Genomic DNA, 27713 nt, shown 5'->3' with positions numbered 1-27713 from the left:
GAGATCTAGGAAGTCGCTTCTCTTTCTGGCAGGAGACTGGGTTCTCCCAGTACGCTGCGGAGTCTCTGCGGGGTGTAGACCGGAATCCTGCTGACGGGTTGAGTGGATCAGGGAGGGAGGGTCAGGACACGGTGGCTGCAGGTCTGAGACAAGGCTGCTCCGCGGTAGTAGCTCTCTTTGCCTGGAGGTGGCCATTCATTCCTGGAGTGCTGCTGAGGAGCGAGGGCACCTCTGGGGTCTTTGGAAGTCGGTGCCCAGGCCTGAAGGATAGCCCCCTTGCGCTTCCCCTGGGCTGCGGCCGGCCTTCTCAGAGCGAAGGGCGTCCTTCCACTCCGCGGCGCAGGTCACCGCTGCCATGGCTTTTCCCCATCGGCCAGACGCCCCTGAGCTGCCTGATTTCTCCATGCTCAAGAGGCTGGCTCGAGACCAGCTCATCTATCTGCTGGAGCAGGTCAGTGCTCGCCTGGCGACTTTATCGCATCTACAGTTTAGCACTCATTGGATGCACATTTCTTCCTTGCCGTGCCCCTTTTATCTTGTTCTTGGCCCCTGGTAGTTCCTTGGAGCTTCCCCAGCAGGTCCAGAGTGAATCCAGGGAGTAGTAAGAGCTGTTTGGAACCTGGCCAGAGAGTTAATGGAAATCAGCCCCCAACCCCCATACAGGCAAGGGAGACACCATTAGTGCCAGGCATCCTTAGGGACGGAAAGATGGTTAAGACATATTTGCCATTAGGGATCCTACCACTCCAGCAGGAGCTGTGTGAAGCACAAATTATCACACACAGGTGGTAAATGAGTGATAGAGTAGCGTACCCGAAGAGTTCAGAATAAGTGATCATTTCTAGCTGGGGTGATGATCTAGGAGCTTCAAGGAGGTGAGTGTGAATAATAAGCTTATTTTCTTTGGCGACTAAGCATGCTCCAGGCAGATAGATTGGTAGGAGCAAAGTTGACAAACCAGGGAAAGACAAGGCATGTACAGGGAAGACAGCCATCAGCAGTTACACGGTAGCCACTGACGATTTTTTTTTTTCCATTTGTGGCATGAGACAATACTTGATGATGATTCTAATAGTGATGTGTGTGGTGGGGTAAATGGGCAACAAGAAGGCCAGTTAGGAGACCGTAGATTAGACAAGTAATAAAGGCCCACACAAAACTGGTAGCAATGGGAATGAAGGGAAATGATGAATTTTTAAGTTATGGCGAAAGAAAACTCAAAGACTTACTGATTGGTCATAAAGGTTGAGGAGAAGCAAAAATGAGTGAGATTTTTAACCTGGTTATTAGGAAAATAATACTGCTACTGTGATTTTAATGGATTACTTGTGTAATCATTTAGTTATTCATTTTATGTCTGTATTCCTCATTAGATTGGAAGGTGGGCAGGGATCACGTTTGTTTTGGTCAACACTACCCAGTGAGTACCTAGCTTAGAGTCAAGCATGCACCATATGCTTAATAAATATTTGTTGTATGAACATTGAATAGAAATGAGAAAAATAATTAGAAAAAGAAACAGGTTTGGTGGGGGAAGTTGATTTGTTTGGGTTTGGATGGGGGAAGTTAAGATACCAGTGAGAAATACAGCTTGTAACATCCAGCAGATAGAAATGTGGAACTGCAGCTCCATTGTGAGGACTGGAAGGAAGATGGATCAAGACGAGAACAGCAGGGCATCTTGGACCAGATTTTATTTCTATTTAATTTTACTTATTTATTTTTTTTGAGACAGAGCACTCCGTTGCCCAGGCTGGAGTGCAGTGGCGCAATCTTGGCTCACTGCAACCTCCACCTCCCAGGTTCTGCTTCAGCCTCCGGAGTAGCTGGGTTACAGGTGCGCACTAGCCCACCTGGCTAATTTTTGTATTTTTAGTAGAGACAGAGTTTCACCATGTGGCCAGGCTGGTCTCGAACTCCTGACTTCAGGTGATCTGCCCGTCTCGGCCTCCCAAAGTGCTGGGATTATAGGCATGAGCCACCACACCCAGCCTATTTCTCTTTTATACTTAGTGCTTGCACAGTGACATGCACATAAAAGACTTGCAACAAATGTCTGAAGAATTGAAAAGAGGTGCTAGTTAAAGCCGCTAGTTCCGGTGAGATCAAGTAGAGGAGACCAAGGAGAGAAACTTGAACCCACTGGGTTATTCAGCATGGCCAAAGTGGATTTCCAGGCAATAACGTCCTGTCCTAACTAACTTCTGACTTAATTTTTGTTAATGTGCATTGCTATTCAGGCTTGAAATATCAAAATCATCTTTGCCTGTCCTTCACCCTGATACTTAACTGAACCAGTTGCTGAGTTCCATGTATACTTCTTTACACATAACTTTTTTATGGTGATTATAAAATAACACTTGCATATTATAGAAAATGTAAGAAGATCAAGGAAAGTAAAAAGAAAAAAAAATTACTTATGGCCCTACCATAAGTTATAAGCACTGTTAACACTGTTAATTTCTTTGAAGTATTTTAAAAAATTATATTAGGCTGGGCGCGGTGGCTCACGCCTGTAATCCCAGTACTTTGGGAGGCCGAGGCGGGCAGATCACCTGAGGTCGGGAGTTCGAGACCAGCCTGACCAACATGGAGAAACCCTGTCTCTACTAAAAATACAAAATTAGCTGGGCATGGTGGCGCATGCTTGTAATCCCGGCTACTTGGGAGGCTGAGGCAGGAGAATTGCTTGAACCCAGGAGGTGGAGGTTGGGGTGAGCCGAGATCACGCCATTGCACTCCAGCCTGGGCAACAAGAGTGAAACTCCATCTCAAAAAAAAAAAAAAAAAACCAACATTATATTACACATTCCATGTATCTCTTAATCTATTTTTGCTCATACCACCACCAGCCTAAATCAGGCCCTCTTTCATTGCCACATGCTTGGGCTTCCTGGATGGTTTCATTAACTCCCTAAGTGAACTCCCTGCCTCCTGTTTCTCCAGTCTTCAGATTCATTAACATTTCCAGCTGATTGGAATGCTTCAGTGCACAAAAGCTTTATTTTTCCCTGTTAATTAGAGGATCAAGGCCACACTCCCCAAAGCTGGCATTTGGAGCCCTTCCTGCTCAATCCTAGCCAACTATTTCGGTCTATTTTTCACCATTCACCTACCTCAAGATTTCCTACCCTCTGTTGACCATTTTGGGTTTGGGAAACTAAAAAATAAAGAAACATTTAAAAAGCCCAAACGTGGTGGCTCACACCTGTAATCCCAACACTTGGGGAGGAGGCTGAGGCAGGTGGATCACCTGAGGAGTCAAGGGTTTGAGAACATCCTGGCCAACATGGCGAAATTCCATGTCTACTAAAAATACAAAAATTAGCCAGGTGTGGTGGCATGCACCTGTAATCCCCGCTACTTGGGAGGCTGAGGCAGGAGAATTGCTTGACCCTGGGAGGCAGAGGTTGCAGTGAGCTGAGGTCCTGCCACTGCACTCCAGCCTGGACAACAGAGCAAGACTGTCTTTAAAAACAAAAAACAGACCGGTAGCGGTAGCTCACACCTGTAATCCCAGCACTTTGGGAGGCTGAGGCAGGTGGATCACGAGGTCAGGAGTTCAAGACCAGCCTGGCCAAGATGGTGAAATGCTGTCTCTACTAAAAATACAAAAATTAGCCAGGTGTGGTGGCGGGCACCTGTAATCTCAGCTACTTGGGAGGCTGAGGCAGAGAATTAGTGGAATCTGGGAGCCAGAGGTTGCAGTGAGCCGAGATCACACCACTGCACTCCAGCCTGGGTGTCAGAGGGAGGCTTCGTCTCAAAAAACAAACAAAACAAAACAACAAATAAGATTAAAAATAAATAAATAAAAAATTTCCTGCCCTCTATACCGTTGACCTTTTGGACTGGATCATTCTTTGTGGTGGGGGCTGGCCTGTGCATTGTTGGATGTCTCGCAGCATCCCTGGCCTCTACCCACGAGATGCCAGTAAAACCCCTACCGTGAGTCAGATAACCAAAAATGTGTCTGGATATTGCCAAATGTCCCCCAGAGGGCAAAATCGTCCCCAAAATCGAGACCACACAGCCTATGTTCTCTTTCTGATTTTTGCTGGACTGCCCTCTTCAAACATCCGTGTCAACACCCTACCCATTCATGAAGGCCTGGTTGAGAGGACTCTCCCAATGACTTTCCGCTCCCTGTCACTAACTGTGACCTCTCCTTCCTCTGAACAGACACTGAGATCTGTGTCAGGAGTGGTGGTGTAGAAATCGTATGACAGGGACTGTGGGATGGGGGAGTGGAAGGGTGATGGGGTGAGGATTGTCCCGGGTTTGCTAAGTTTTCTGCAGTGAGCGTGCGCTATTTTATTTTGTACTTAGGAGAAAAATGCAAGGTGGGGTTCTGTTGTGTTTGGCTTTGTTCAGCAGGAGACCAGGGGTGGTTGGGAGCCAGAGTGGAGGAGACAGCAGAGAAGGGGAGTGAGGTGCAGACCAAGGTCACAGGTGAGCAGAAGGGTTGAGTGACAAGGAGTTAACCTGAGAAAGAAGGTGGGATGTCTTCTTCCCGCTGGTACAGAAAATAAGAAGGCAAAACAGGTAAATATAGAGAGAAGTGTCAACTGTGGATACAGATAATAAATAAGGTGCCGGGCTAGACGATGCTTAGTGCCCTCCCACCTCAGAGACTATGCTTCTGTTAGATGGGTGGCTAGGCTAGTTCTCAGGTGAGGAAGCTCGTGTGACCTGTGAGTGACCCAACATATTGTGTCTCCTTCAGCTTCCTGGAAAAAAGGATTTATTCATTGAGGCAGATCTCATGAGCCCTTTGGATCGAATTGCCAATGTCTCCATTCTGAAGGTACCATCCCTTTCCCCTGGGGGTCATGCCCCTCTTTCCTCTTTGAGCAGTTTTTCTTTTGATGAACAATACAAATTACTGAAGAGTGACTACCGTTGTAAGGCAAACATAGGGTAGCTTAATTGGGTGGAAAAGGGAGATCGATGCTGTTGTTCATATTTTTTTGTTTTGTATTTTTTTGAGGAGGGAGACGAAGTCTCTCCCCGCCACCCAGGCTGGAATATAGTACAATGGCACAATCACAGCTCACTGCAGTCTTGACCTCCTGGATTCAGGCGATCCTCCTGCCTCAGCCTCCCAAGTAGCTGGGACCACAGGCATGTGCCACTACACCTGGTTAATTTTTAAATTTAAATTTGTTATTTATTTTTCTGAGTCTATTTGCTACGGAATATATGATTTTTTTTTTTAAATTTTGTAGAGATGGAGTCTTGTTATGCTACCCAGGCTGATCTCAAACTCCTGGGTTCAAGTGATCCTCCTGCCTTGGCCTCCCAACATGCTGGGATTACAAGCATGAGCCACCGCACCTGGCCCATACTGTTTTTATTTTATTTTTGGTTTTCCTATTGACAGCTTGAGGAAAGTTCAGTGGGTTGGTTGTCAGGGGAGCAGTTTGATTCCTAGAATTAGCATAATTAGGAAGCCCTCAAGAAGTTCCCTATCTTCGTATCACCCTTTGTGCTTTTCAGGCACTCTTATGTCCATTGTCTTATTGGATTCTCTCTGTAGCAACACGAAGTAGACAAGCTATACAAGGTGGAGAACAAGCCAGCCCTCAGCTCCAGTGAACAGTGAGTGTCTGGGAGAATCTGTCCCTACTCCAAGCTGGAGGAGGTCCCTAGGGGCACATTTGCCTTTCATCTGTCCTTGGCTGAGATATATGGTTCACCTCCCTGAACTTTACAATTTCATGGCTAAGTTACTCTTCTGTAGTTTTGTTTTGTTTTGTTTTGTCTTGTTTTGTTTTGTTGTCTGTAGTTTCCTTTCTGTAGTTTCTTGTCCTCTTCCCTCTCTAATTTATATTACAGTCTATAACCAGATTGGCTAATCTTTCAAAATTATTTTCATCGTGCTTTTCTCAAGAAACTGCAAGGCAGCCGGGTGCAGCAACTCACGCCTGTAATCCCAGCACTTTGGGAGGCCGAGGTGGGCAGATCTTCTGGGTCAGGAGATAGAGACCAGCCTGGCCAACATGGTGTAACCCCATCTCTACTAAAAATACAAAAATTAGCCTGGTGTGGTGGCGTGTGCCTGTAATCCCAGCCACTCAGGAGGCCGAGCCACGCGAATCACTTGAACCCGGGAGGTGGATGAGTTGCAGTGAGCCAAGATCATGCCACTGCACTCCAGACTGGGTGACAAAGCAATACTCCATCTCAAAAAAAAAAAAGAAAAAAAAATAAGAATCTTCTAGGGCTCTCATTACTTGCTGAAGATTGTCTACATTATTTGTCATAGACTCCAAGGCTGTCTGCAGCGTGGCCTCCCACATTACCTTTCCAGCCTTGTCTCTCGTGTGTCCCCTTCAAGCCTCTGTTGAGTTGTGCTTCCACCCGCCTCTCAGCTCTGTGCCTGTGCCTTCACCTTTTTCATCACTCCATTCGCTCTGCCTGAAATTCTCTCCTGTCCTCACTGCTCCTATAAAGAATGTCCGCCCGGCGCGGTGGCTCACGCCTGTAATCCCAGCACTTTGGGGGGCCAAGACGGGCGGATCACGAGGTCAGGAGATCAAGACCATCGTGGCTAACACGGTGAAACCCCGTCTCTACTAAAAAAATACAAAAAATTAGCCGGGTATTGTGGCGGGTGCCTGTAGTCCCAGCTACTCCAGAGGCTGAGACAGGAGAGTGGCGTAAACCCGGGAGGCAGAGCTTGCAGTGAGCCGAGATCGCGCCACTGCACTCCAGCCTGGGCGAGAGAGCGAGACTCTGTCTCAAAAATAAAAAAAATAAAAAAAAAAAGAATGTCCATCATTCAGAGCCCAGCCACCTCCTCCATGAAGCTCTCTGTTGCCCTTCCAGTCCAGGGTGATTTTCTCCTCTGGATTTCCGTGGCATTTTGTATTTATCCTGTTCACTTGGCATGTAGTCATGTACAGCTGTTGTCTTGATTTTAAAGTATTTCTGAAACTTAATGTACACGCTTTCTTAGAAGAAAAAATTCTCCTGGATACATGGAGAATATATCCATGGACCCCAGTTTGAAAAACATTATTTTCTATTACTTTCTTACATTTTTAAATTTTTTTAATTAAATTTATTTTTAGAGACTCCAAAATTTATTTTCAGAGTCTCACTCTGTTGCACAGGCTGAACTGCAGTGGTGCAGTCATAGCTCACATTATTTTCTATTACTTTCTTACATTTTTAAATTTTTTTAAGTAAATTTATTTATTTTCAGAGACTCACTCTGAAATTTATTTTCAGAGTCTCACTCTGTTGCACAGGCTGGAGTGCAGTGGTGCAATCATAGCTCACTGCAGCCTTGAGCTCCTGGGCTCAAGGCATCCTCCTACCTCAGACTCCTGAGTAACTGGGATTACAAGTGTGCACCACTGCATCCGCCTGTAGTTTTATTTTATTTTTTTGAGTAGGAGTCTAACTCTGTCACCCAGGTTGGAGTGCAGTGGCGGGATCTCAGCTCACTGCAACCTCTGCCTCCCAGGTTCAAGCAATTTTCCTGCCTTAGCCTCCCAAGTAGCTGTGATTACAGGCGCCTGCCACCATGCCCAGCTAATTTTTGTATTTTTAGTAGAGATGGGGTTTCTCTATGTTGGCCAGGCTGGTCTTGAACTCTTGACCTCAGGTGATCCACCCATCTCGGCCTCCCAAAATGCTGGAATTATAGGCATGCACCACCTCGCCAGGCCTTATAGTTCTTGTATTTTATTTTATGATTATTATTATTAATTTTTATTTTATTTTATTTTATTTTTTGAGACAGAGTTTAGCTCTTGTCATCCAGGCTGGAGAACAATGGCGCAATCTGGGCTCACTGCAACCTCCGCCTCCCGGGTTCAAGCGATTCTCCTGCCTCAGCCTCCTGAGTAGCTGGGATTACAGGCATGCACCACCACGCCCAGCCAATTTTTGTATTTTTTAGTAGAGATGGGGTTTCTCTATGTTGGCCAGGCTGGTCTCAAACTCCTGACGTCAGGTAATCTACCCGCCTCTGCCTCCCAGAGTGCTGGGATTATATGTGTGAGCCACTGCTCCCAGCCTACTATTATTATTTTTAATAGAGATGAGGTCTCACTGTGTTGCCGAGGCTAGTTTCGAACTCCTGAGCTCAAGCAATCTGCCCACCTTGGCCTCCCAGAGTGTTAGGATTACAGGTGTGAGCCACAATGCCCAGCCTTTATTTTTAACTGACAAATAATAATTGTATATTTTTATGGGGTATTCTTGTATTGTTTTTTCGGCACTGACTGTTAACATACTCCATATATGCACCTTTTTTTGCCCACTGGATTGTAAGTTATTTGAGAACAGCAATTTTTGGGTCCACTATAGGGCCAGTAATGTACCCAGCTCATCACATTCTACCCATTGTGTTGAGAGTATCTTCTGTGGTTGGTGTATGGTGGACCAAGAGAATGGCATAACTTTGGCTAGGATGAGACCTGTAGGGCAAATGGCAAAAAAGTTGGTATTATTTCAGTTTCTTCTAAGTTGCTATCCAACTTGATAATTTTTCTTCACTGTTTTTTTTTTCTTTCTCTCTCATAGATTGTGCTTCTTGGTCAGACCCCGCATCAAGAATATGCGATACATTGCCAGTGAGTGTGCCATGGTACTATGTGTAACTGTGGGAAAGGGCGGGCAAGATCTAAGGGCCTTGGCCATAAGGACCCTCTAATAAGAAAATAATTGTTTGAGTTGGCTGTAGCACTTGTGAAGGATATCTGCTTCCCTGCTTCTTTTTTGTTGTTGTCATTTTTTTTTTTTTTTTTTGAGACGGAGTTTCACTCTTGTTGCCCAGTCTGGAGCACAATGGCATGATCTGGGCTCACCGCAACCTCCACCTCCCGGGTTCAAGCGATTTTCCTGCCTCAGCCTCCTGAGTAGCTGTGACTACAGGTGCCCACCACCAGACTGGGCTAATTTTTTATATTTTTAGTGGAGACGGGGTTTCACCATGTTGGCCAGGCTGGTCGCAAACTCCCGACCTCAGGTGATCCACCCGCCTCGGCCTCTCAAAGTGCTGGGATTACAGATGTGAGCCACCGTGCCCAGAAGCTTCCCTGCTTCTAGTGTAACTGCTTCGTGCAGATGGCTCATGGCTTGCTGGGCTGCATTCCTTCTCTCTGTAGGTCTTGTCAATGCTGACAAATTGGCTGGCAGAACTCGCAAATACAAAGTGATCTTCAGCCCTCAAAAGGTGAGTTTGGATCCTGGAGGAAGTGGGATAAGGTAGAACAGGACTGAGGACCAGGCAGGGGTAAGGGGCCAACAGCACTACCTCCCTGTCTCAGTTCGTTTTCTGTTGCTGTAACAGAATGCCTGAGACTAGGTAATTTATAATGAACAGAAATTTATTCAGCTCATAGTCTGAGGAGGTAGTGAAATCCAAGAGTGTGAGGCTGGCATCTGGCGAGGGTCATCCCATGGCAGAAGGGTGGAAGGTAGAAGCCAGCACATGAGACCAAGAGGCACCCAGGGGCTGGACTTGCCTTATAGCAACCCCCTCCTGCCATAAGGACATTAATCCATTCATGAGGACTCCTCCCTTACGACCCAATCACCTGTTATTAGGCTGCACCTCCCCACACTGTTGTCCTGGGGATTCAGTTTCCGTTGCACTCCCTCAAAGCAAATTATGTATGATTGAACAAAATACCTGTCACTGTCTTTTCATTTACATATCTTCAATTGTTTAGCAGAGGGTCTGCCAGCATACTGTCCCAAATAAAGTGTTGTGGAATTGTGTGAGGAGGCCTCTACGTAGATTTTTTTAAATGAAAAACTTCACACTTGCGAGGTAGAACCTGCTTTGTATCCCTAACACAAACTCTAGTATAGTAATGGTGCACAATGTTACGGCTTTCAATGACTTTCTCCCTGTATCCCTCTTTAATAATAAATTAGATAAATCATCACCCCCCTCCTCCCATCCCCTATGCTTATGGGGATGTGACTGGGCTGCCCCTAGGTTACTAGAACCATGCCACCATGTTTTGGAAAAGCCTTTTCTTGCACAGGAAAGGAGCCTTAGAGACTGTTTTACTCCACCCCAACTTTGAGCAGCTGAGGGAACTGAAGCCCATGCTCACACAGTGAGTTAGCATAGCCAGGCTAGAGCTCTTCCATCTTTAACTCAATAATTGCAGTACATATTTGGAGGTCCATCATAGTCTATCCATTTCTTGATTCCATTGAGCTCCCCTCTCACCTGTGCATCAGCTACATTCATCCTCAATCCCAGTGATTGGGAGGAATGACGTTCCAGGCCTTTACCTTGCCAACCATAGGCCTATAAAGCTACAGCAAGTAGTGCATGCATACTTAGAGAAGGTAGAAACTAGACTAGGAAGAACAGAATTTACTACTTTTCAATCTTTCTAAGAAAATTCTAGAGAAAATAGAAGCAGTAACTAAGGACTGAAGCCTCTGAAACCAGGCTGTCTGGATAAAATCCACCCTTGAGGCCTTATTACCTGTGTGGTCTTGGGTTAGGTACTAAGCTGTTCCGTGTCTCGGTTTCTCATCTGGAAGATAGAGTTGATAATAGTACCTATCTCTTAATTTAAGTGAGATGACTTTGAGTCTCTGTCGAAATAAGAAATCAAGTGGGACCCTAGGCTTATATTGTTTTCTCCTTCTATAAAAGGAATAAGAGGAAAGAACCAGTGACCTTCCTTTGAATGTCACCTGAAGATTGATAGCACAATCTTAAAAATATTTATTTTAAGATAATATGCTTAGGAATACAAACATGTGAAGTATTATTACCAGGGCAAGAAATTATTGAGTAGGACAACCACTCAGAATTATAGGTACTTTTGAATGTTATTAAAAGAGTCATAGCAATAATTTCTAGTTCTTGGACCCTTACAAAACCATTTCTTTTTTTTTCAAATTATGCTTCCAAGGACAGATTTGGTGTTTTGTTTTGTTTTGTTTTGTTTTGTTTTTGGAGACAGTGTCTTGCTTTGTCACCCAGCTGGAGTGCAGTGCCGCAGTCTTGGCTTACTGCAACCTCCGCCTCCCAGGTTCAAGCAATTCTCCTGCCTCAGCCTCCCGAGTAGCTGGGACTACAAGTGTGCACCACCATGCCTGGCTAATTTTTTGTATTTGTAATGGAGGTGCGGTTTTGCCATATTGCCCAGGCTGGTCTCGAACTCCTGAGCTCAGGCAGTCCACCCACCTCTGCCTCCCAAAGTGCTAGGATTACAGGCATGAGCCACTGCGCCTGGCCAAGGACACATTTGTATTAACAGGGAATAATCCTACAAGTTAAAATAATCCTACAAGTCTCTATATTACACAGAAAAACAAAATTGGTATTTTAATGAGTGTTCTCCACTTAACACCTTATCTAATCAAATTATTTGACCTAATTTTATATTAGGAGGCATCTGTCTCTCTTCTTTGAGACTCCTTTGTTAATTATGAAGATTGGCAGTTTTCAGACCTGGCTCTGGAATTCCATTACTTAGCACTAAAAGTTAAAAGCAGGCCTGTAGATTTCAGTTTTCCTGGCAGAAATGAGTGAGGGAGGAATAGAATTCTTCTGCATAACAGTAAAACAAGGAGCACGTAGCATTGATCTACATCTCACAGAGCTAGTATGAAGATGAAGACAAGTGATTCTTGTAAAACACGAAGAATAACGCCTAATCCATTTTAAGGGCTTACAACATTAGCTGTTAATAATGTCATTTCATTATCAGATGTGAGTGCCCTCAGCATTCTTTCTTATTACTTTCAAATATTCACCCTTTCCCCACTTACCTCAAAGGAGGAAGAGATTGTGGCCTTTTCCCTTCAAAGATGAGCTGTTCCATGCCAGTTCTTGACCCCGTTTCTGCTTTCCTTCTCCATTATCTTGCTTTACCAGGTAGACTTTCTCTTCTGGTCTTCACCCATGTCTATCCCTTCTAAACAATGTCCCCCATTTCATCTCTTCTCAGGACTCCCCCTTCTTTCATGGCCAGGCTTCTGTGAAGACTCTTCTACTGTCACTGCTTCTGCTTCCTCATCTCCACCTTCATCGTTTCATCGAGTCTCCCTCAGTTCTCTGTTGTCATATCCACTGGTGTCTATTTAATGTTAATCCTACTTAACTTCCCTGGCGTTTGACACTGTTGCCCACCCTTCCTTGCAACTCTGACCTTTTCTGCCTTGACTATTGCTGTTTTCTCCTGCCCCTACCTCTCTGAGTATTCTTTCTCAGTCTTCTCTGCCAGGTCCTGTACTCTGGCCCCCTTTCATCTTGGTGTTCCCTAGGGTCCTGTCCTTAGCTCTCCTCTGTGTGTTCTTTTCTCTTGGACAGACCATCTACTTTTTTATTTATTTATTTGAGATAGGGTCTCACTCTGTTGCCCAGGCTGGAGTGCAGTGGCGCAATCTTGGCTCACTGCAGCCTTGACCTCTTGGGCTCAAATGATCCTCCCACCTCAGCCTCCTGAGTAGCTGGGACTACAGGCACGCACCACCATGCCCGGCTAATTTTTCATTGTTTGGTAGAGACGGGGTCTTTACCTTGTTGCCCAAGCTGGTCTGGAACTTCTGGACTCAAGCAATTCACCTGCCTCGGCCTTCCGAAGTTATGGCATTATAGGAGTGAGCCACTGCACCCAGCCACATCATCCACTTTAAATACAGGGTATATGCTACTTAATCCCAAGTCCTTGTCTGTGTCTCCAGAGGTCCTGTGGGCATGTCCTAAACAGAACTTACTCTCCCTTGTACAGATCGTTTGCTCCCATCTGCTCCTCCACAATTTCCAGAGCACTTCATGCCGTTGCTCTCATCTCTGCCTGTACAACTTACCTTTCGAAGACAGCTGAATTCCTTCTCCTTTGTAAAGTTCTTCCATTCTCTCAGAGAGATAAGAAACAATTTACTCAAACATAAATTAAATGGATGAGAAAGAAATGAAGTGCTGGGCTGGATGATTCTAATGGTCCTTTCTAGATCTAAGAGTCTGGGTTCTCTTTTCTTTCACTGGGTTCAGTAATTATTGTCCTCATCAGTGACCACAGAGGAACTGCAGAGAAATAGAACAGAGAAGAAGGTGGTTACTAATCAATTTCCTTTTCTCTTTCAGTTTTATGCATGTGAGATGGTGCTTGAGGAAGAGGGAATCTATGGAGGTGAGAGGAGATGAATGTGAGTGGAAAGGGACAGAGAACATACAGAAGAAAAAACTGTTGTTGTTCTCCACCCCCCAGCTCTTTCTTTTCCTGGTCTTATTCCTGTTAGTGTAGCAGGAGGAGAGGTTCCTGAGAATGGGAATGGGAACAGGACCACAAATTAGAACACTACTCGGGGCTGGGTGCGGTGGCTCATGCCTGTAATCCCAGCACTTTGGGAGGCCTGAGGTCAGGAGTTTGAGATCAGCCCAGGTAACATGGTGAAAACCCATCTCTACTAAAAATACAATAATTAGCTGGTTTAGCTGGGCGTGGTGGTGCACGCCTGTAATTCCAGCTTACTCGGGAGGCCGAGGCAGGAGAATTGCTTGAACCCAGGAGGCAGAGGTTGCAGTGAGCCGAGATCACGCCATTGCACTCCAGCCTGGGCGACAAGAGTGAGACTTAGTCTCATAAATAGGTAGGTAGGTAGGTAGGTAGATAGACAGATAGATAGACAGACAGACAGATAGAACACTATTGGGGTAGTATGAAAGTAATACCAGGGCTTAGAGTTGGAAATGACCAACCACTCTTTTCTCACCTCCCAAGGCTCCCACAGGAAAAACTGGGCCTCCCCTCTGTGTATTTCTCAGGCTATTCTCCACACAGCCCAAACCTGATCACAGCACTCCTTGCTGGAAATCTGGCAGCAGCTGAAAATAAAGCCCAGAATCCCCAACATGCCTCCTATCCCTTGCACAGTCTGGCCCCGCCTGTCCCATTAGCCTCATTGTGTGCTACTTCCTTCTCCTGACTCACCACCCTCCAGCCAGAGGGATTTTACCTTTGCTTTTCCAGGTGCCCAGGATGTTCTCCATCCTACAGCTTTTTGCCTTCCCAAGTCTTACGCAAATTCTAAGCTTAATTTTCTCTTCTTGAGGGAAGTCTTTCCTACACCACCAGTTGTGGTTACAGCCCTTTAATATATGGTGCTCACAGCTTGCTGTTTGACCTCTTTGGAGCACAACCGTGATTTAACAGTTTGTGTCATAATTTGTCTGGTGTGTCTCCCCCACTAGACTGTAAGCTCCAGAAGGTTGGGAGCATGTCTGTTTTGCTCACTGCTGTATCTCTGGTGTTCATATAGTCCTGCATGTAGGCAGCTTTCAGTAAATATTTGCTGAATAATGAATGAGCAAGCTGGGCATGGTGGCTCACGCGTGTAATCCCAGCACTTTGGGAGGCCAAGGCGGGCGGATCATCAGAGGTCAGAAGTTCGAGAGCAGCCTGGCCAACATGGCAAAACCCTGTCTCTGCCAAAAATACAAAAATTAGCTGGGCGTGGTGGCGCATGCCTGTAATCCCAGCTACTTGGGAGGCTGAGGCAGGAGAATCGCTTGAACCCAGGAGGTGGAGGTTGCAGTGAGCCGAGATCTCACCATTGCACTCCAGCCTGGATGATGAGAGCTAAACTCAGTCTCTAAATAAATAAATAATGAATGAATGAATGAATGAATGAATGAACGTTTTCTTGGCACTTTTGGTCAGCCCTCTAGTAAAAACCCATCACTTACCACATTGTGTTACAGGCTGCTGTGGTCGCATCTCCTTTCCTTATCAGACTGTGAGCTCCTTAAGGGCAGGGACTATGTCTTATTCTTCTTTGAGCCTCTATTGCTTAATGCAGTACTGGCGTGTGGCAGGCACTCAAATATTTGTTGCATGATTGTGGCGGACCTTCCCTCTTAACGTGGAGCTAAGTACCTTCTACAGGGAGGCTGATGCTCTGTGTCCCCACAGATGTGAGCTGTGATGAATGGGCCTTCTCTTTGCTGCCTCTTGATGTGGATCTGCTGAGCATGGAACTACCAGAATTTTTCAGGGATTACTTTCTGGTAAATGCAGAGGCCCTTGGGTCTTGGCATCAGGGGATGGAGACACATGTGGGATGCAGAGGGCTAGAAATACCAATGTAACCTTTGTCCAACTCAAGTAATTTATCATAGTGATATAGTGATTGAGTGCTACAGATTGGTCTTTGTGGGACTTCCTGTGGAGCCAATGAAAATGAGCCTTTCAAGCATCCCCCAGACCCTGCCACCCTGCTCCAGGGCTTCTAGGGCTAACCACTTTCCAAATGGTCCTATTGGGTTGATTCATATCTTTGTGACTTGTGTGGTCCCTGCAGGAAGGAGATCAGCGTTGGATCAACACTGTGGCTCAGGCCTTACACCTTCTCAGCACTCTCTATGGACCCTTTCCAAACTGCTATGGAATTGGCAGATGCGCCAAGGTAAGAGCACTAGCAGTACTGTTGTCCCAGCAGACCCTGTTTCCCCTGTTGCGTACCCACGTGAGGTTATCCAAGGGTATCTGTGATATAAGGTGTATTCTTTGCTTTTGTTGTTCTGGAATAGATCCTCAGAGAGGAGAACTTGTGTGACTAACAGAGAGGCAAAAGCCAGGGTCTCCTGGGTGGCATTCCTAAATCTCTTTTCATTTTGGGGACAGAGTAACACATCTTCTCACCAGTATGAAGAGTGTCAGGGAAGGATAGACACAGATGGGAGTAGATAGGGCCATATTGTGAATAATTAGCTCCTGTCTCGGGGACAAGAGGAAGTATCACATGGAAGGGGTTGGCTGCAGTAGGGACCTGGACACAAGACTGAGAATGTTTTGGGCCCTGGCAGATGGCATATGAATTGTGGAGGAACCTGGAGGAGGAGGAGGATGGCGAAACCAAGGGCCGAAGGCCAGAGATTGGACATATCTTTCTCTTGGACAGAGGTAAATTATGCCCAGCGCTCCTGTCATCTTTCGGCCCTAGAAGACATGGGAATATGGAAAGCGTGGTGGCAAAGTTAAAATCCTAAGGTTAGGGCTGTGAATCCCAGCTTTGAGGAGCGTGGGTCCTTGGCCCTATGGAAAGTGTCAAAGCTGCCCTTGAGCATGCTGTGTAGAAGGCTGGGTCAGGGAGAACCTTCACAGTCAGGGATCTCTGTTTCAGATGTGGACTTTGTGACAGCACTTTGCTCCCAAGTGGTTTACGAGGGCCTAGTAGATGACACCTTCCGCATCAAGTGTGGTAAGTGCCATGGTCCTCTGCATCTTGGCAAGATGGATGTGGTCATCAGCCTTGGCACCTCCCACATGGCAGGGCTTGTGGGAGAGACCCAGACCCTGAATGAACTGCTGGCTTCCAAATAGTTTGAGGACCTTTATGGCAGTTCAGGGAAGGGTAGGAGAAGTCCTCATTGGAGATCCTAATAACTGTCCCTCTGCTCTCAAAGGGAGTGTCGACTTTGGCCCAGAAGTCACATCCTGTGACAAGAGCCTGAAGGTGCTACTCAATGCCGAGGACAAGGTGAGGGTGTGGGTGCTAGCAATGGGCCCCCACTAGGGCCACTGCTTATACCAGGCTGTGGGCCCCAGCGCTGCGAGGGGAGGCTGAGTCTGTGGGAGAGAGGGTTTCCCCACCAGTTAAGAGCATACCTCAGAGCACGGAGTAGGCATTTGATATGGACTTATGGATCCCAGCTCAGCTTTGTTTGTATTTCTGCCAGAACACCTGAGCACCCTTCCCGTACTGTCATTCTACTGCTAAGTGATGGTTCCGATAGAGTAAGTTGTTCCTGTCTTACTCCCCTCACAGGTGTTTAATGAGATTCGGAATGAGCACTTCTCCAATGTCTTTGGCTTCTTGAGCCAGAAGGCCCGGAACTTGCAGGCCCAGTATGATGTGAGGCTCCAAGCCCTGGTCCTCTGTTTTGTTCCCTCAGTGGCTTCCCAAGGCTGCTGCCCTTGGACTCTCCTTCTAATATTATGACAGGTTCCCTGTCCTTTCTCATGGATAGATGACAACTGAGGGAGGGTGGTGGTTTCTCATGTCTGAGGTTGGGGGGTTAACCTTTGGGAATTTTCCCACAGCGCCGGAGAGGCATGGACATTAAGCAGATGAAGAATTTCGTGTCCCAGGAGCTCAAGGGCCTGAAACAGGAGCACCGCCTGCTGAGTCTCCGTAGGTTTCAGCTTGAGGGGCGTGAGGGGAAGTGACTGTATCCCTCCGGGGAAGGCTCCAGAGTACCATTACCCCGAGGAGGAGATCCCTGTTCATCTGACGCATATGGTCTTATTTGGTGTAAAGTGGGAAGAAGTGCTTTTGGATTTTGCCTTAAGAGGTTTTTATTCTTCTGGACAATAAAGGGACATCTTTCTAGAAACAGGAATATGTCAGCTCCCTTTATCCAACCTGCAGATATTGGGGCCTGTGAATCCATCATGAAGAAGAAAACCAAGCAGGATTTCCAGGAGCTAATCAAGACTGAGCATGGTAACTGCCACAGCCTTGCTGTGCTACTGCCCACACTTCTACTTCCCCAGCTCCCAGCCCTGTCCCACCCTTAAAAGATGTTCTCTGGCTCTTTCCAGCTGACACTGGCTATGTGGAATGCTGGTTCCTGCTAGAAGTCCTGGGGGTCCCTTAACCCACCCCAAGGATGGAGAAAGAGATGGGGAGACAGACACCTGTTAGCATAGATGGCAACAGCTGAGCTCGTCCCCTAGTAACAGGCTCTCCTCTGATTTCTCACAGCACTGCTAGAGGGGTTCAACATCCGGGAGAGCACCAGCTACATTGAGGAACACATAGACCGGCAGGTGCGCAGGTGGAGGGCTGTGGGGGCCAAGAATGGCGTTTAGAGGTGGGATCAGCCTTAAGCAGAAGGAAAAGAACACGTGTTGTGAAGCTTCAGTCCTCCTTGAGTCTTTCTTCCTATGCAGGTGTCGCCTATAGAAAGCCTGCGCCTCATGTGCCTTTTGTCCATCACTGAGAATGGTGAGCCCAAAAGACTAAAGATGAGAATGTCAGATTGAGAAACTATGTCTTAGGGACAGAAGAAGTGATTTTGAAAGGCTAAGGCAAATGTCTTAGCAAACAGAATGTTTCCCTGTAATTTCATGGGTTCTTTTTTGTTTGGGGTGAATTATCACAAGGACACAGGGTAATTTATTGTTTTAGCCCTAAGTGGGACCACATCCAGGCCACCCTAGAGCCCTGTCATATCTTAGGACTGCAGGGGTGTAGAGCTGAGTGGCGTTTCTCTCATCACTCCATCTGTCCTTATTTTCAATAAGATAAAGATACATTCCAGGAAAAAGGGACAGCAAGTTAATTTCATGAACATTTATTTTATTTATTTATTTATTTTTGAGACAGAGTCTCGCTCTGTCACCCAGGCTGGAGTGCAGTGGTGCGATCTCGGCTCACCACAACCCCCACCTCGTGGGTTCAAGTGATTCTCCTGCCTCAGCCTCCATGCCCAGCTAGTTTTCATGAACATTTCTAAAATCCCAGATTCTGTAACTTTCGTGGCAACTTGTTTTCACTGTTGAAGTCTTCCAGTTGGTGAATATTCTTGAAGGTTGCCTTCTTTTTCTTTTTCTTTTTCTTCCTTTTCTTTTTTTTTTAAAGACAAGAGTCTTGCTCTGTTGCCCAGGCTGGAGTGCAATGGCACGATCTCGGCTCACTGCAACCTCCGCCTCCCGGGTTCAAGCGATTTCTCACCTCAGCCTCTCGAGTAGCTGGGACTACAGCTGCACGCCATCACACCAGGCTAATTTTTATATTTTTAATAGAGATGGGGTTTTGTTATGTTGGCCAGGCTGGTCTGGAACTCCTGACCTCAGGTGATCCACCTGCCTCAGCTTCCCTAAGTTCTGGGATTACAGGAGTGAGCTACTGTGCCCGGCCGAAGGTTGCTTTTTACCCAGAGAAGTATTTTGCTTATTCTAAATCTCATTTACTATAGTTAGAATCCCAGTTATTCTTACCTCGATGGAGAAAAACATATAAGACCATGCTTTTGGAACTCATTTGAACACTTTTCCTATTTCTCAATAGTTGTGAAACAGTTCCTAGTAGAACTGCCCCTTAGCCAGGAAGAAATGCATGAGTCTGCCAGGTGCAGTGGCTTATGCCTGTAATCCCAGCACTTTGGGAGGCCAAGGCAGGTGGATCTCAAGATCAGGAGTTGGAGACCAGCCTGACCAACATGGTGAAACCCTGTCTCTACTAAAAATACAAAAATTAGCCAGGCGTGGTGGTGCATGCCTGTAATCCCAGCTACTCAGGAGGCTGAGGCAGGAGAATGGCTTGAACCCAGGAGGTGGAGGTTGCAGTGAGCCAAGATCGTGCTCCAGCCTGGGTGACAAAGCAAGACTCCATCTCAAATAAATAAATAAATAAATAAATGAGTCATCACTTCTCCTCCCTCCTGCTGCATCCTCCCCACATCCCACTATGATCACCATTAGTTCCAGTGTCCCCTCCTCAGCACCCTTATGTTTCACAGGCCTTCTTGGGAGCTCCCAGACCTAGGCTTTATCTTTCAGTAAGCAAGCTTAAAATTTGAACCAACTGTATACTCTGCAGGGTTAACATTTACTGAATCCTTCCTCCTGAAGAAGGCATTCGTTGCTGGTTGATCTGTACATTTTAGGGTGCCTCTGCCGGCCTCTTTCTCATGCACCTGTCTTACTTTCTTCACTCTTAGGTTTGATCCCCAAGGATTACCGATCTCTGAAAACACAGTATCTGCAGGTAAGGCCTGGAGAATGTATTCTTGAGGGAACTTGGTGGAGGGCAGTTACTGGGCATTTTTGAAAGAGGCAAAAGAAGTGGCCCCTTTCCTGCCTCCATTACCCTCCTGTTTCCATTCAGGCCTCCCTCTTAGAGCTACTAGGGAGAGTCACCTTTCACCACGCCTCTCTGCCCTCTACCCTTGTTTCACCCCATACACTGACGGCGCATGGCCAGTGCTGAGAATTTAATTTAAACATTTCAGCGCTGGCCCCAGAGGTGAGTTCTTACTCCTGGGAGTCTCTCTCATTTTAGCACCGTGTGAGGCACTGATTCAGCTTTCCTTCCTGGCACTTCTCAAGTCTTACTTCATCCAGGAAGCCTTTCCCATACATCCATAGGTCTCTAAAGTCTCATGCTGCTTTTTATTCTTCTTCGTTTGGTGTTTAATTATTTATTTATTTATTTTTTTTTTTGAGACAATGTCTCGCTCTGTCCCCCAAGCTGGAGTGCAGTGGCGCAATCTCGGCTCACTGCAACCTTTGCCTGCCAGATTCAAGCAGTTCTCTGCCTCAGCCTCCTGAGGAGCTGAGACTACAGGCACGAGCCACCAGGCCCAGCTAATTTTTGTGCTTTTAGTAGAGACAGGGTTTCACCATGTTGGCCAGGCTGGTCTCAAACTCCTGACCTCAAGTGATCTGCCTGCCCTGGCCTCCCAAAGTGCTGGGATTACAGGCATGAGCCACCGCTCCCAGCCCTGTTTGGTTATTTCTAATGTGAAAATTTATCTCAACAAAGTGTGAGCTCCTTCACACTGCAGCAGAGGCTACATAGTCCTTCTCTCTCTCACCTCTGTAGTGCCTGACAGTGCTAGATGCTCTTCAGACACTCAGTAAATAGTCTAATTGCATCTTCTTCAGAGCTATGGCCCTGAACACCTGCTAACCTTCTCCAATCTGAGACGAGCTGGGCTCCTAACAGAGCAGGCCCCTGGGGACACCCTCACAGCCGTGGAGAGTAAAGTGAGCAAGCTGGTGACCGACAAGGCTGCAGGTAAGCAGGGAGCACAGGTGACCCCTACTCCAGCTGTTGTCCTGACTTCTCTCAACAGGCAGCACGCTGGGAGGGACAGAATGAATTGGAGAAGGGGGACTGATTCCTTCCTATTAATGTCATTACCATTATTACTACTACGTCTGCCAGTAAGAGTGGTTTCCACATAGTGAACACTTACCATGTGCTGAGCCCTTTAGTTTCTCATTGAATCCTCACAAAGACTCTGTGAGGTAAATTTTCTCATCCTCATTTTATGGATGATGAAACTGAGGCTTAGAGAATTAAGTGATATGGCCGGGCGCGGTGGCTCACGCCTGTAATCCCAGCACTTTGGGAGGCCGAGGCGGGCAGATCACAAGGTCAGGAGATCGAGACCACGGTGAAACCCCGTCTCTACTAAAAATACAAAAAATTAGCCGGGTGCGGTGGCGGGCGCCTATAGTCCCAGCTACTCGGGAGGCTGAGGCAGGAGAATGGCCTGAACCCAGGAGACGGAGCTTGCAGTGAGCCGAGATCGTGCCACTGCACTCCAGCCTGGGGGACAGAGCGAGACTCTGTCTCAAAAAAAAAAAAAAAAAAAAAAAGAGAATTAAGTGATTTGTCCCAGGTCCCTTAGTTAGTAAGTTAGGTCAGTTTAACTCCAAAGCACATACCAATAAACTTGGGTTACCCTGTGGATTGCATTTAGTAGAGATCTGGTACCCTGTAGGAGGGGGAAGACTGTGGGTGGGGAGAAGGGTGGGAGTTCCAGGGAATTGTAGTTGAACAGCTTCCGAGAGTTTTTGGATGTGATTGGTGCTGTCGTGTCCTGAATGGTGTTGTCCGTGGCAGTGTCATGAATCCATAGACCTTAGGTGAAACCTGACACAGATTTCTTCCCCAGGAAAGATTACTGATGCTTTCAGTTCTCTGGCCAAGAGGAGCAATTTTCGTGCCATCAGCAAAAAGCTGAATTTGGTATGTGGGACAGGGATGGTTAGGGGAGACAGTGGGTTCATTCCATTGTGGCGTACTTTTTTTTTTTTTTTTTTTTGAGATGGAGTCTTGCTCTGTTGCCCAGGCTGGAGTGCAGTGGCACAATCTCAGCTCACTGCAACCTCTGCCTCCCAGGTTCAAGTAATTCTCCTGCCTCAGCCTCCCAAGGGATTACAGGCATATGCCACCACACCCGGCTAATTTTTGTATTTTTAGTAGAGACAGGGTTTCACCATGTTGGCCAACTTCTGACCTCAGAAGTTCTGGTCTCGAACTTCTGATCTCAGGTGATCCACCCACCTCAGCCTCCCAAAGTGCTAGGATTACAGGCATGAGCCACTGCGCTTGGCCCATTGTGGAGTACTTTGAATCCACAAAAACCTTTTTGTCATTTCATGTGTATAAAGATTCTTTTGTTTGGTAGTCTTATAGCATGGTAGATTCATTCATTTAATCAACATGTAACAAGCACCTGCCAATGCCAGAGAATATTCTAAGTGCTGCTTCAGTGACAACCATATCCCATGTCTCTTAAGGACAGGGAAAGGAGAACCTGTCTCTCCAGCCCCTTCACATTATCCAATAATGGTGCATGGGAACTCATTCCAGAGAGCTGGCAGTTACTGAACAGAAACTGCTATCTTCTGTTACGGATTCTCTTTTCAGGGCTATTGCTGGTTCTCCCTTTTGTTGAAATAAGAATTGTTCTTTGGGCTGTGCCACTTTATCTGACCCTTTAAAGGGTTAGGGAGCTGAGCTGTCACTTGCCTAATGAAGTCCCTTTGTCTTTTTTTTTTTTTTTTTTTTTTGAGATGGAGTCTCCCACAGTTGCCCAGGCTGGAGTGCGGTGGCGCCATCTCGGCTCACTGCAAGCTCCGCCTCCTGGGTTCACGCCATTCTCCTGCCTCAGCCTCACAAGTAGCTGGGACTACAGGCGCCTGCAGCCACGCCCTGCTAATTTTTTGCATTTTTAGTAGAGACGGGGTTTCACCGTGGTAGCCAGGATGGTCTTGATCTCCTGACCTTGTGATCCACCCGCCTCGGCCTCCCAAAGTGCTGGGATTACAGGCGTGAGCCACCGCGCCCGGCCAAGTCCCTTTGTCTTATAGATCCCACGTGTGGACGGCGAGTATGATCTGAAAGTGCCCCGAGACATGGCTTACGTCTTCAGTGGTGCTTATGTGCCCTTGAGCTGCCGAATCATTGAGCAGGTAAGAGCATATTACTCTTGCTCCCATTCATATTTCATTGTCTCTGCTTTCTCTTGGTCCCTAACTTGTCTTGACTTTTTTTTTTTTTCTTTGAGAGATGGAGTCTCGCTCTGTCACCCAGGCTGGAGTGCAGTGGGGTGATCTCAGCTCACTGCAGCCTCCGCCTCCTGGATGTAAGTGATTCTCCTGCCTCAGCTTCCCAAGTAGCTGGGACTACAGGCATGTGCCACTGCACCCAGCTAATTTTTGTATTTTTAGTAGAGATGGGGTTTCATATAGACGAGGCCAACTATATGTTGGCCAGGCTGGTCTCGGACTCCTGACCTCAGGTGATCACCCCGCCTCAAACTCCTAAAGTGTTGGGATTACAGGTGTGAGCCACCACACCTGGCCCTGTCTCAACTTTTTGCTACTTGAGTAATGAGCAAGAAATGTGACAGTCTGGCTGCTGTGCGCTTCCTTTCCTAAGCCTGATATTGTCTGTAGCCTTAAAAACAGTGCTTATACCTTCCCAGGTGCTAGAGCGGCGAAGTTGGCAGGGCCTTGATGAGGTGGTACGGCTGCTCAACTGCAGTGACTTTGCATTTACAGGTATGTGGCATCAACAGTGGGGTAGGCTGGCAGTGAGAGGTGGGCTGGATGCACCACTCAGGACTAGCATGTCAGGGAAGAGCTGAATCTGGCTTGATCCTCACAGACATGACTAAGGAAGACAAGGCTTCCAGTGAGTCCCTGCGCCTCATCTTAGTGGTGTTCTTGGGTGGTTGCACATTCTCTGAGATCTCAGCCCTCCGGTTCCTGGGCAGAGAGAAAGGTAAGAGAGAGCAGAAAGGTGAGAATTGGCCTGCATTGTATATGGGCAACAAAGTGTTGGCTGGGCGCAGTGGCTCATGCCTGTAATCTCAACACTCTGGGAGGCCGAGGCAGGCAGATCACCTGAGGTTAGGAGTTCGAGACTAGCCTGACTGACATGGTGAAACCCCATCTCTATTAAAAATACAAAAATTAGCAAGGCATGGTGGTGGGTGCCTGTAATCCTAGCTACTCAGGAGGCTGAGGTAGGAGAATTGCTTGAACCTGGGAGGTGGAGGGTACAATGAGCCGAGATGGCGCCATTGCACTCCAGCCTGGACAACAAGAGCAAAACTCCGTCTCAAGAAAAAAGAAAAAAAAAAAAAAAAAAACCCACGCAAAGTGTCCTGCATAGGAATAGTTTTCTCCTGGCCTCGGAGTACAACTTGCCATAGCCTTACTGTGGGCTGCTATAGCAGGGAGCCCAGTTATACCAGGCGTAGAAAGCAGTGGTGCCCAAGGGTATGGCACTCAACATCTCTGTCTATAAACTGGTGCTCTGATCCCATGGGGACTGTGGAAATGGAGGGGCTCTATGGTTACCGTTGGGGCCTAAGATCTGCGCTGTCTCTTCTGCTGCTGCATTTGACTCCTTAGGCTACAGGTTCATTTTCCTGACAACAGCAGTCACAAACAGTGCTCGTCTTATGGAGGCTATGAGTGAGGTGAAAGCCTGATGTTTTTCCCGGCCAGTATTGTCATCTTCCCTGAACACATTCCTCAGTGGGAGGCAGGCATCTGGCACCCAGCTGTTATAACCAAGTGTCTACCAACTACCTGCTACGAGCCGGGAGCATGGAACGGGTTGGGATTTAGAGAACATATCTGAGAAGAGAGTTCACTTCCTGCTCCCAGGATATTTCTCTTTTCTGTTTATGAAGTACAACCCATGCTGCTAAGATACAAGCAGGAAGAGGTATCCTTTGTTAAATCCTGTTTGAATATCATTGTAAATAAAGCCTCTGCTCTCAGATGTAATATGTTTGTTGTTCTGTACACGCACTTCCATCTTTATTAGTGAAAGCCCACTGGAGCTTTCTACAGGGGCTTCCTATGCTTCTTGGCCTGGACTTTATAGTGGCCTGATCTGGTTCTTCCCTGTAAAAGTCACTCGACCATTCTGTACCTGAGTTTCCTCAACCATAAAATGAGGGGGATGGATGAGGTGACCAGCAAGCACGTTTCCAATTCTAAAATGTTGTGATTCATTACATTTTTGAGAAAATGACTTTGTTGTTTTAACTTAAGGAGGCACTTCAATTTTAAGCATTTTGTTTCTTACTGCAGAATGAAAGATTGTGTGCCATTAGAGCCATTTCAGGCATCAGCAAACGGTGCTCCTATAAATGTACCAGCACCCTCCTCATTGCTGATGCTAGTAGCCTTTCTCCTTCTCTCTTTACCTTTCAAAAATGATGAAATATAGGCCAGGTGCTGTGGCTCATGCCTGTAATCACTGTACTTTTGGAGGCCAAGGCAAGAGGAAAGCTTGAACCCCGGAGTTTGAGACCAGCCTGGATAACATGGCAAGACCCCATCTCTACAAAAAATAAAGAAATTAGCTGAGGGTGGTGGCACACGCCTGTATTCCTAGCTACTGGGGAGGCTGAGGTGGGAGGATCCCTTGAGCCCAGGAGGTTGAGGCTGCAGTAAACTGTGACCCTCTCTCAAAAAAGAAAAGAAAAAAGAAGGAATTACAACCACCTGTGTTAGTGGCCACTTTTCAGGCCTCTTCCAACTTGATCCCACTGATGACTACACTTTCCTTGAAATTGTCGTATTCAGCTTCCATAATACCCTTTCTTTGTCCTCCCACAATCTCTTAGGTTGTTCTTTGATCCCATTTGCTGACATCTCCCCTCTCTCTGTCCTTTGTTGTCATCCACTTCCAGATCTCAAGCTTTCATCTCACTCCACACAAGTATGTCCTACCTGGTCATTCCACAGGCACTTCAAACTCAGCATGTACAAAATAAACTCATGAGTGGAAGCTCTTGTCCCTACTTGAATCCTTTAATCTGCTCTTCTTCCTGTATTCCCAAACTTTGTTCAAATGAGCAAAAAGTTGTATTCTTGGCCTCAGATTTTTTCTTTCTATGCCCCACCTTCAGCTGGTTCCCTTGTCCTATTGGTTCTTATTTCTAAATGCCTCTAGTTCATCTTCTCCTCACCATCCCTATGATAGAGGTCTTTATTGTCTCTTGCCTGGGTTTTTGTAAGAGTGTCCCTCCCAGCTGCTCATCCTCCCATCTGTTCCCCATTCCACAGTGCTGCCACTTACTAAGAGGAAGAAAGAAAATCAAAACCTGAGTTACTAGATCATCAAAAGTATTCTTCCTATAGAATAAGGATCATTCTGGGCCCAGCGCAGTGGCTCACACCTATAATCCTAGCACTTTGGGAGGCCGAGGCAGGCAGATCACTTGAGGTCAGGAGTTCAAGACCAGCCTGGCCAACGGTGAAACTCTGTCTCTACTAAAATATAAAAATTAGCCGGCTGTGGAGGTGCGCACCTGTAGTCCCAGCTACTCGGGAGGCTGAGGTGGGAGAATCACTTGAACCCAGGAGGCAGAGGTTGCAGTGAGCCGAGATCATGCCACTGGACTCCAGCCTGGGCAAAAGAGCAAGACTGTCTCAATAAATAAATAAGTAAATAAAAATAATGATAATTCTTTTTTTTTTTTTTTTTTTTTTTTTGAGACGGAGTCTCGCTGTGTCTCCCAGGCTGGAGTGCAGTGGCGTGATCTCAGCTCACTGCAAGCTCCGCCTCCCGGGTTCACGCCATTCTCCCACCTCAGCCTCCCAAGTAGCTGAGACTACAGGCGCCCGCCACCACGCCCGGCTAGTTTTTTGTATTTTTAGTAGAGACGGGGTTTCACCATGTTAGCCAGGATAGTCTCGATCTCCTGACCTCGTGATCCACCCGCCTCGGCCTCCCAAAGTGCTGGGATTACAGGCTTGAGCCACCGCGCCCGGCCAGATAATTCTGTATAAGAATACATTCCAAGGAAAAGGCATTCCTCAAGCATCTAGCTAGAATTTTGAGTGTTATTTCAAGCTAGTGTGTAAGACCAAAGACACTGCCAACAGGGCTGTTGTTCGCAGAAAGAATAGGTGGCATCAGAAAAAGATTAAACAGTGGCAAAACATTGCCCTTCCATCAAGTAGAAATATATGACCCTGTAATAGGGGTTTTTTTTATTTGTTTGTTTTTTGAGAAAGGGTCTTGCTTTGTCATCCAGGCTGGAGTACAGTGGCATGATCATGCCTCACTGCAGCCTTGACCTCCTGGGCTCAAGTGATCCTCCCACCTCAGCCTCCCAAGTAGCTGGGACTAGAGGCTCATACTACCACACCTGGCTAATTTTTGTATTTTTTATAGAGACAGGGTTTTGCCACACTGCCCAGGCTAAGGTCATATATTATAAACACCTATTACACAGTGTTTTACATGCAGCGTTTATGCTCTGAATGGATATCTTTGCGTCAGTTCTGTGACTTTGTTAGCCTCAGCACCTCAGTGTAAAGGACGAGAGAAAAATTGTCTTATCTCTGGATACTTAATAATGCTGGCCCTAAGAACATGTATGAAGATCACAAATTTGTGAAGCTTTCTGAAAAGCTCTCCTGTTAATTTAACCAACAAAGAATGCAAGTAAATTTTAAAAGTGGTGCTGCCATCCACTCTATTAGTGGTGTCAATGTTAATCAACAGAGTGCAAGGAAATTGAAAAAGTGGTGCCTGTCCTCCACTGAGTTTGTGCTGTGAATATCTGGCATGCTGCTGATAGGTTAAAAAGAACATTGAAGCCAGGCGCGGTGGCTCACGCCTGTAATCCCAGCACTGGGAGGCCGAGGCCGGCGGATCACCTGAGGTCAGGAGTTCAAGACCAGCCTGGCCAACATGGCAAAACCCCATCTCTACTGAAA

At 46.7% G+C, this 27713-nt stretch overlaps 1 protein-coding gene across 13 annotated transcripts; it reads left to right on the top strand.

Annotated features, from left to right (window-relative positions):
* VPS33B (VPS33B late endosome and lysosome associated) lies at window positions 1-24761 on the top strand. 13 transcript variants are annotated; one of them, XM_015143048.3, is made up of 23 exons: window positions 1-451; window positions 4727-4807; window positions 5540-5601; window positions 8539-8588; window positions 9123-9190; window positions 13082-13127; window positions 14910-15004; window positions 15298-15402; window positions 15803-15899; window positions 16120-16197; window positions 16403-16476; window positions 16765-16851; window positions 17040-17130; window positions 17368-17442; window positions 17704-17768; window positions 17892-17946; window positions 19664-19710; window positions 20610-20742; window positions 21629-21702; window positions 22830-22931; window positions 23447-23522; window positions 23629-23745; window positions 24381-24761. In XM_015143048.3, exons 1-23 carry the CDS (start codon window positions 356-358, stop codon window positions 24458-24460), a joined length of 1854 nt encoding a protein of 617 aa, XP_014998534.1. In that variant the 5' UTR covers window positions 1-355; the 3' UTR covers window positions 24461-24761. The 13 variants fall into 13 exon arrangements, with proteins under 13 accessions (XP_014998534.1, XP_077796533.1, XP_077796531.1 ...); XM_077940407.1 differs by having other exon boundaries at window positions 13082-13143; XM_077940405.1 differs by having other exon boundaries at window positions 5500-5601.
* Window positions 24762-27713: the final 2952 nt, after the last annotated feature.

Source organism: Macaca mulatta, chromosome 7, assembly GCF_049350105.2.
Source record: "Macaca mulatta isolate MMU2019108-1 chromosome 7, T2T-MMU8v2.0, whole genome shotgun sequence".
NCBI lineage: Eukaryota > Metazoa > Chordata > Mammalia > Primates > Cercopithecidae > Macaca > Macaca mulatta.
This window is presented reverse-complemented; position numbering and strand designations above follow the sequence as displayed.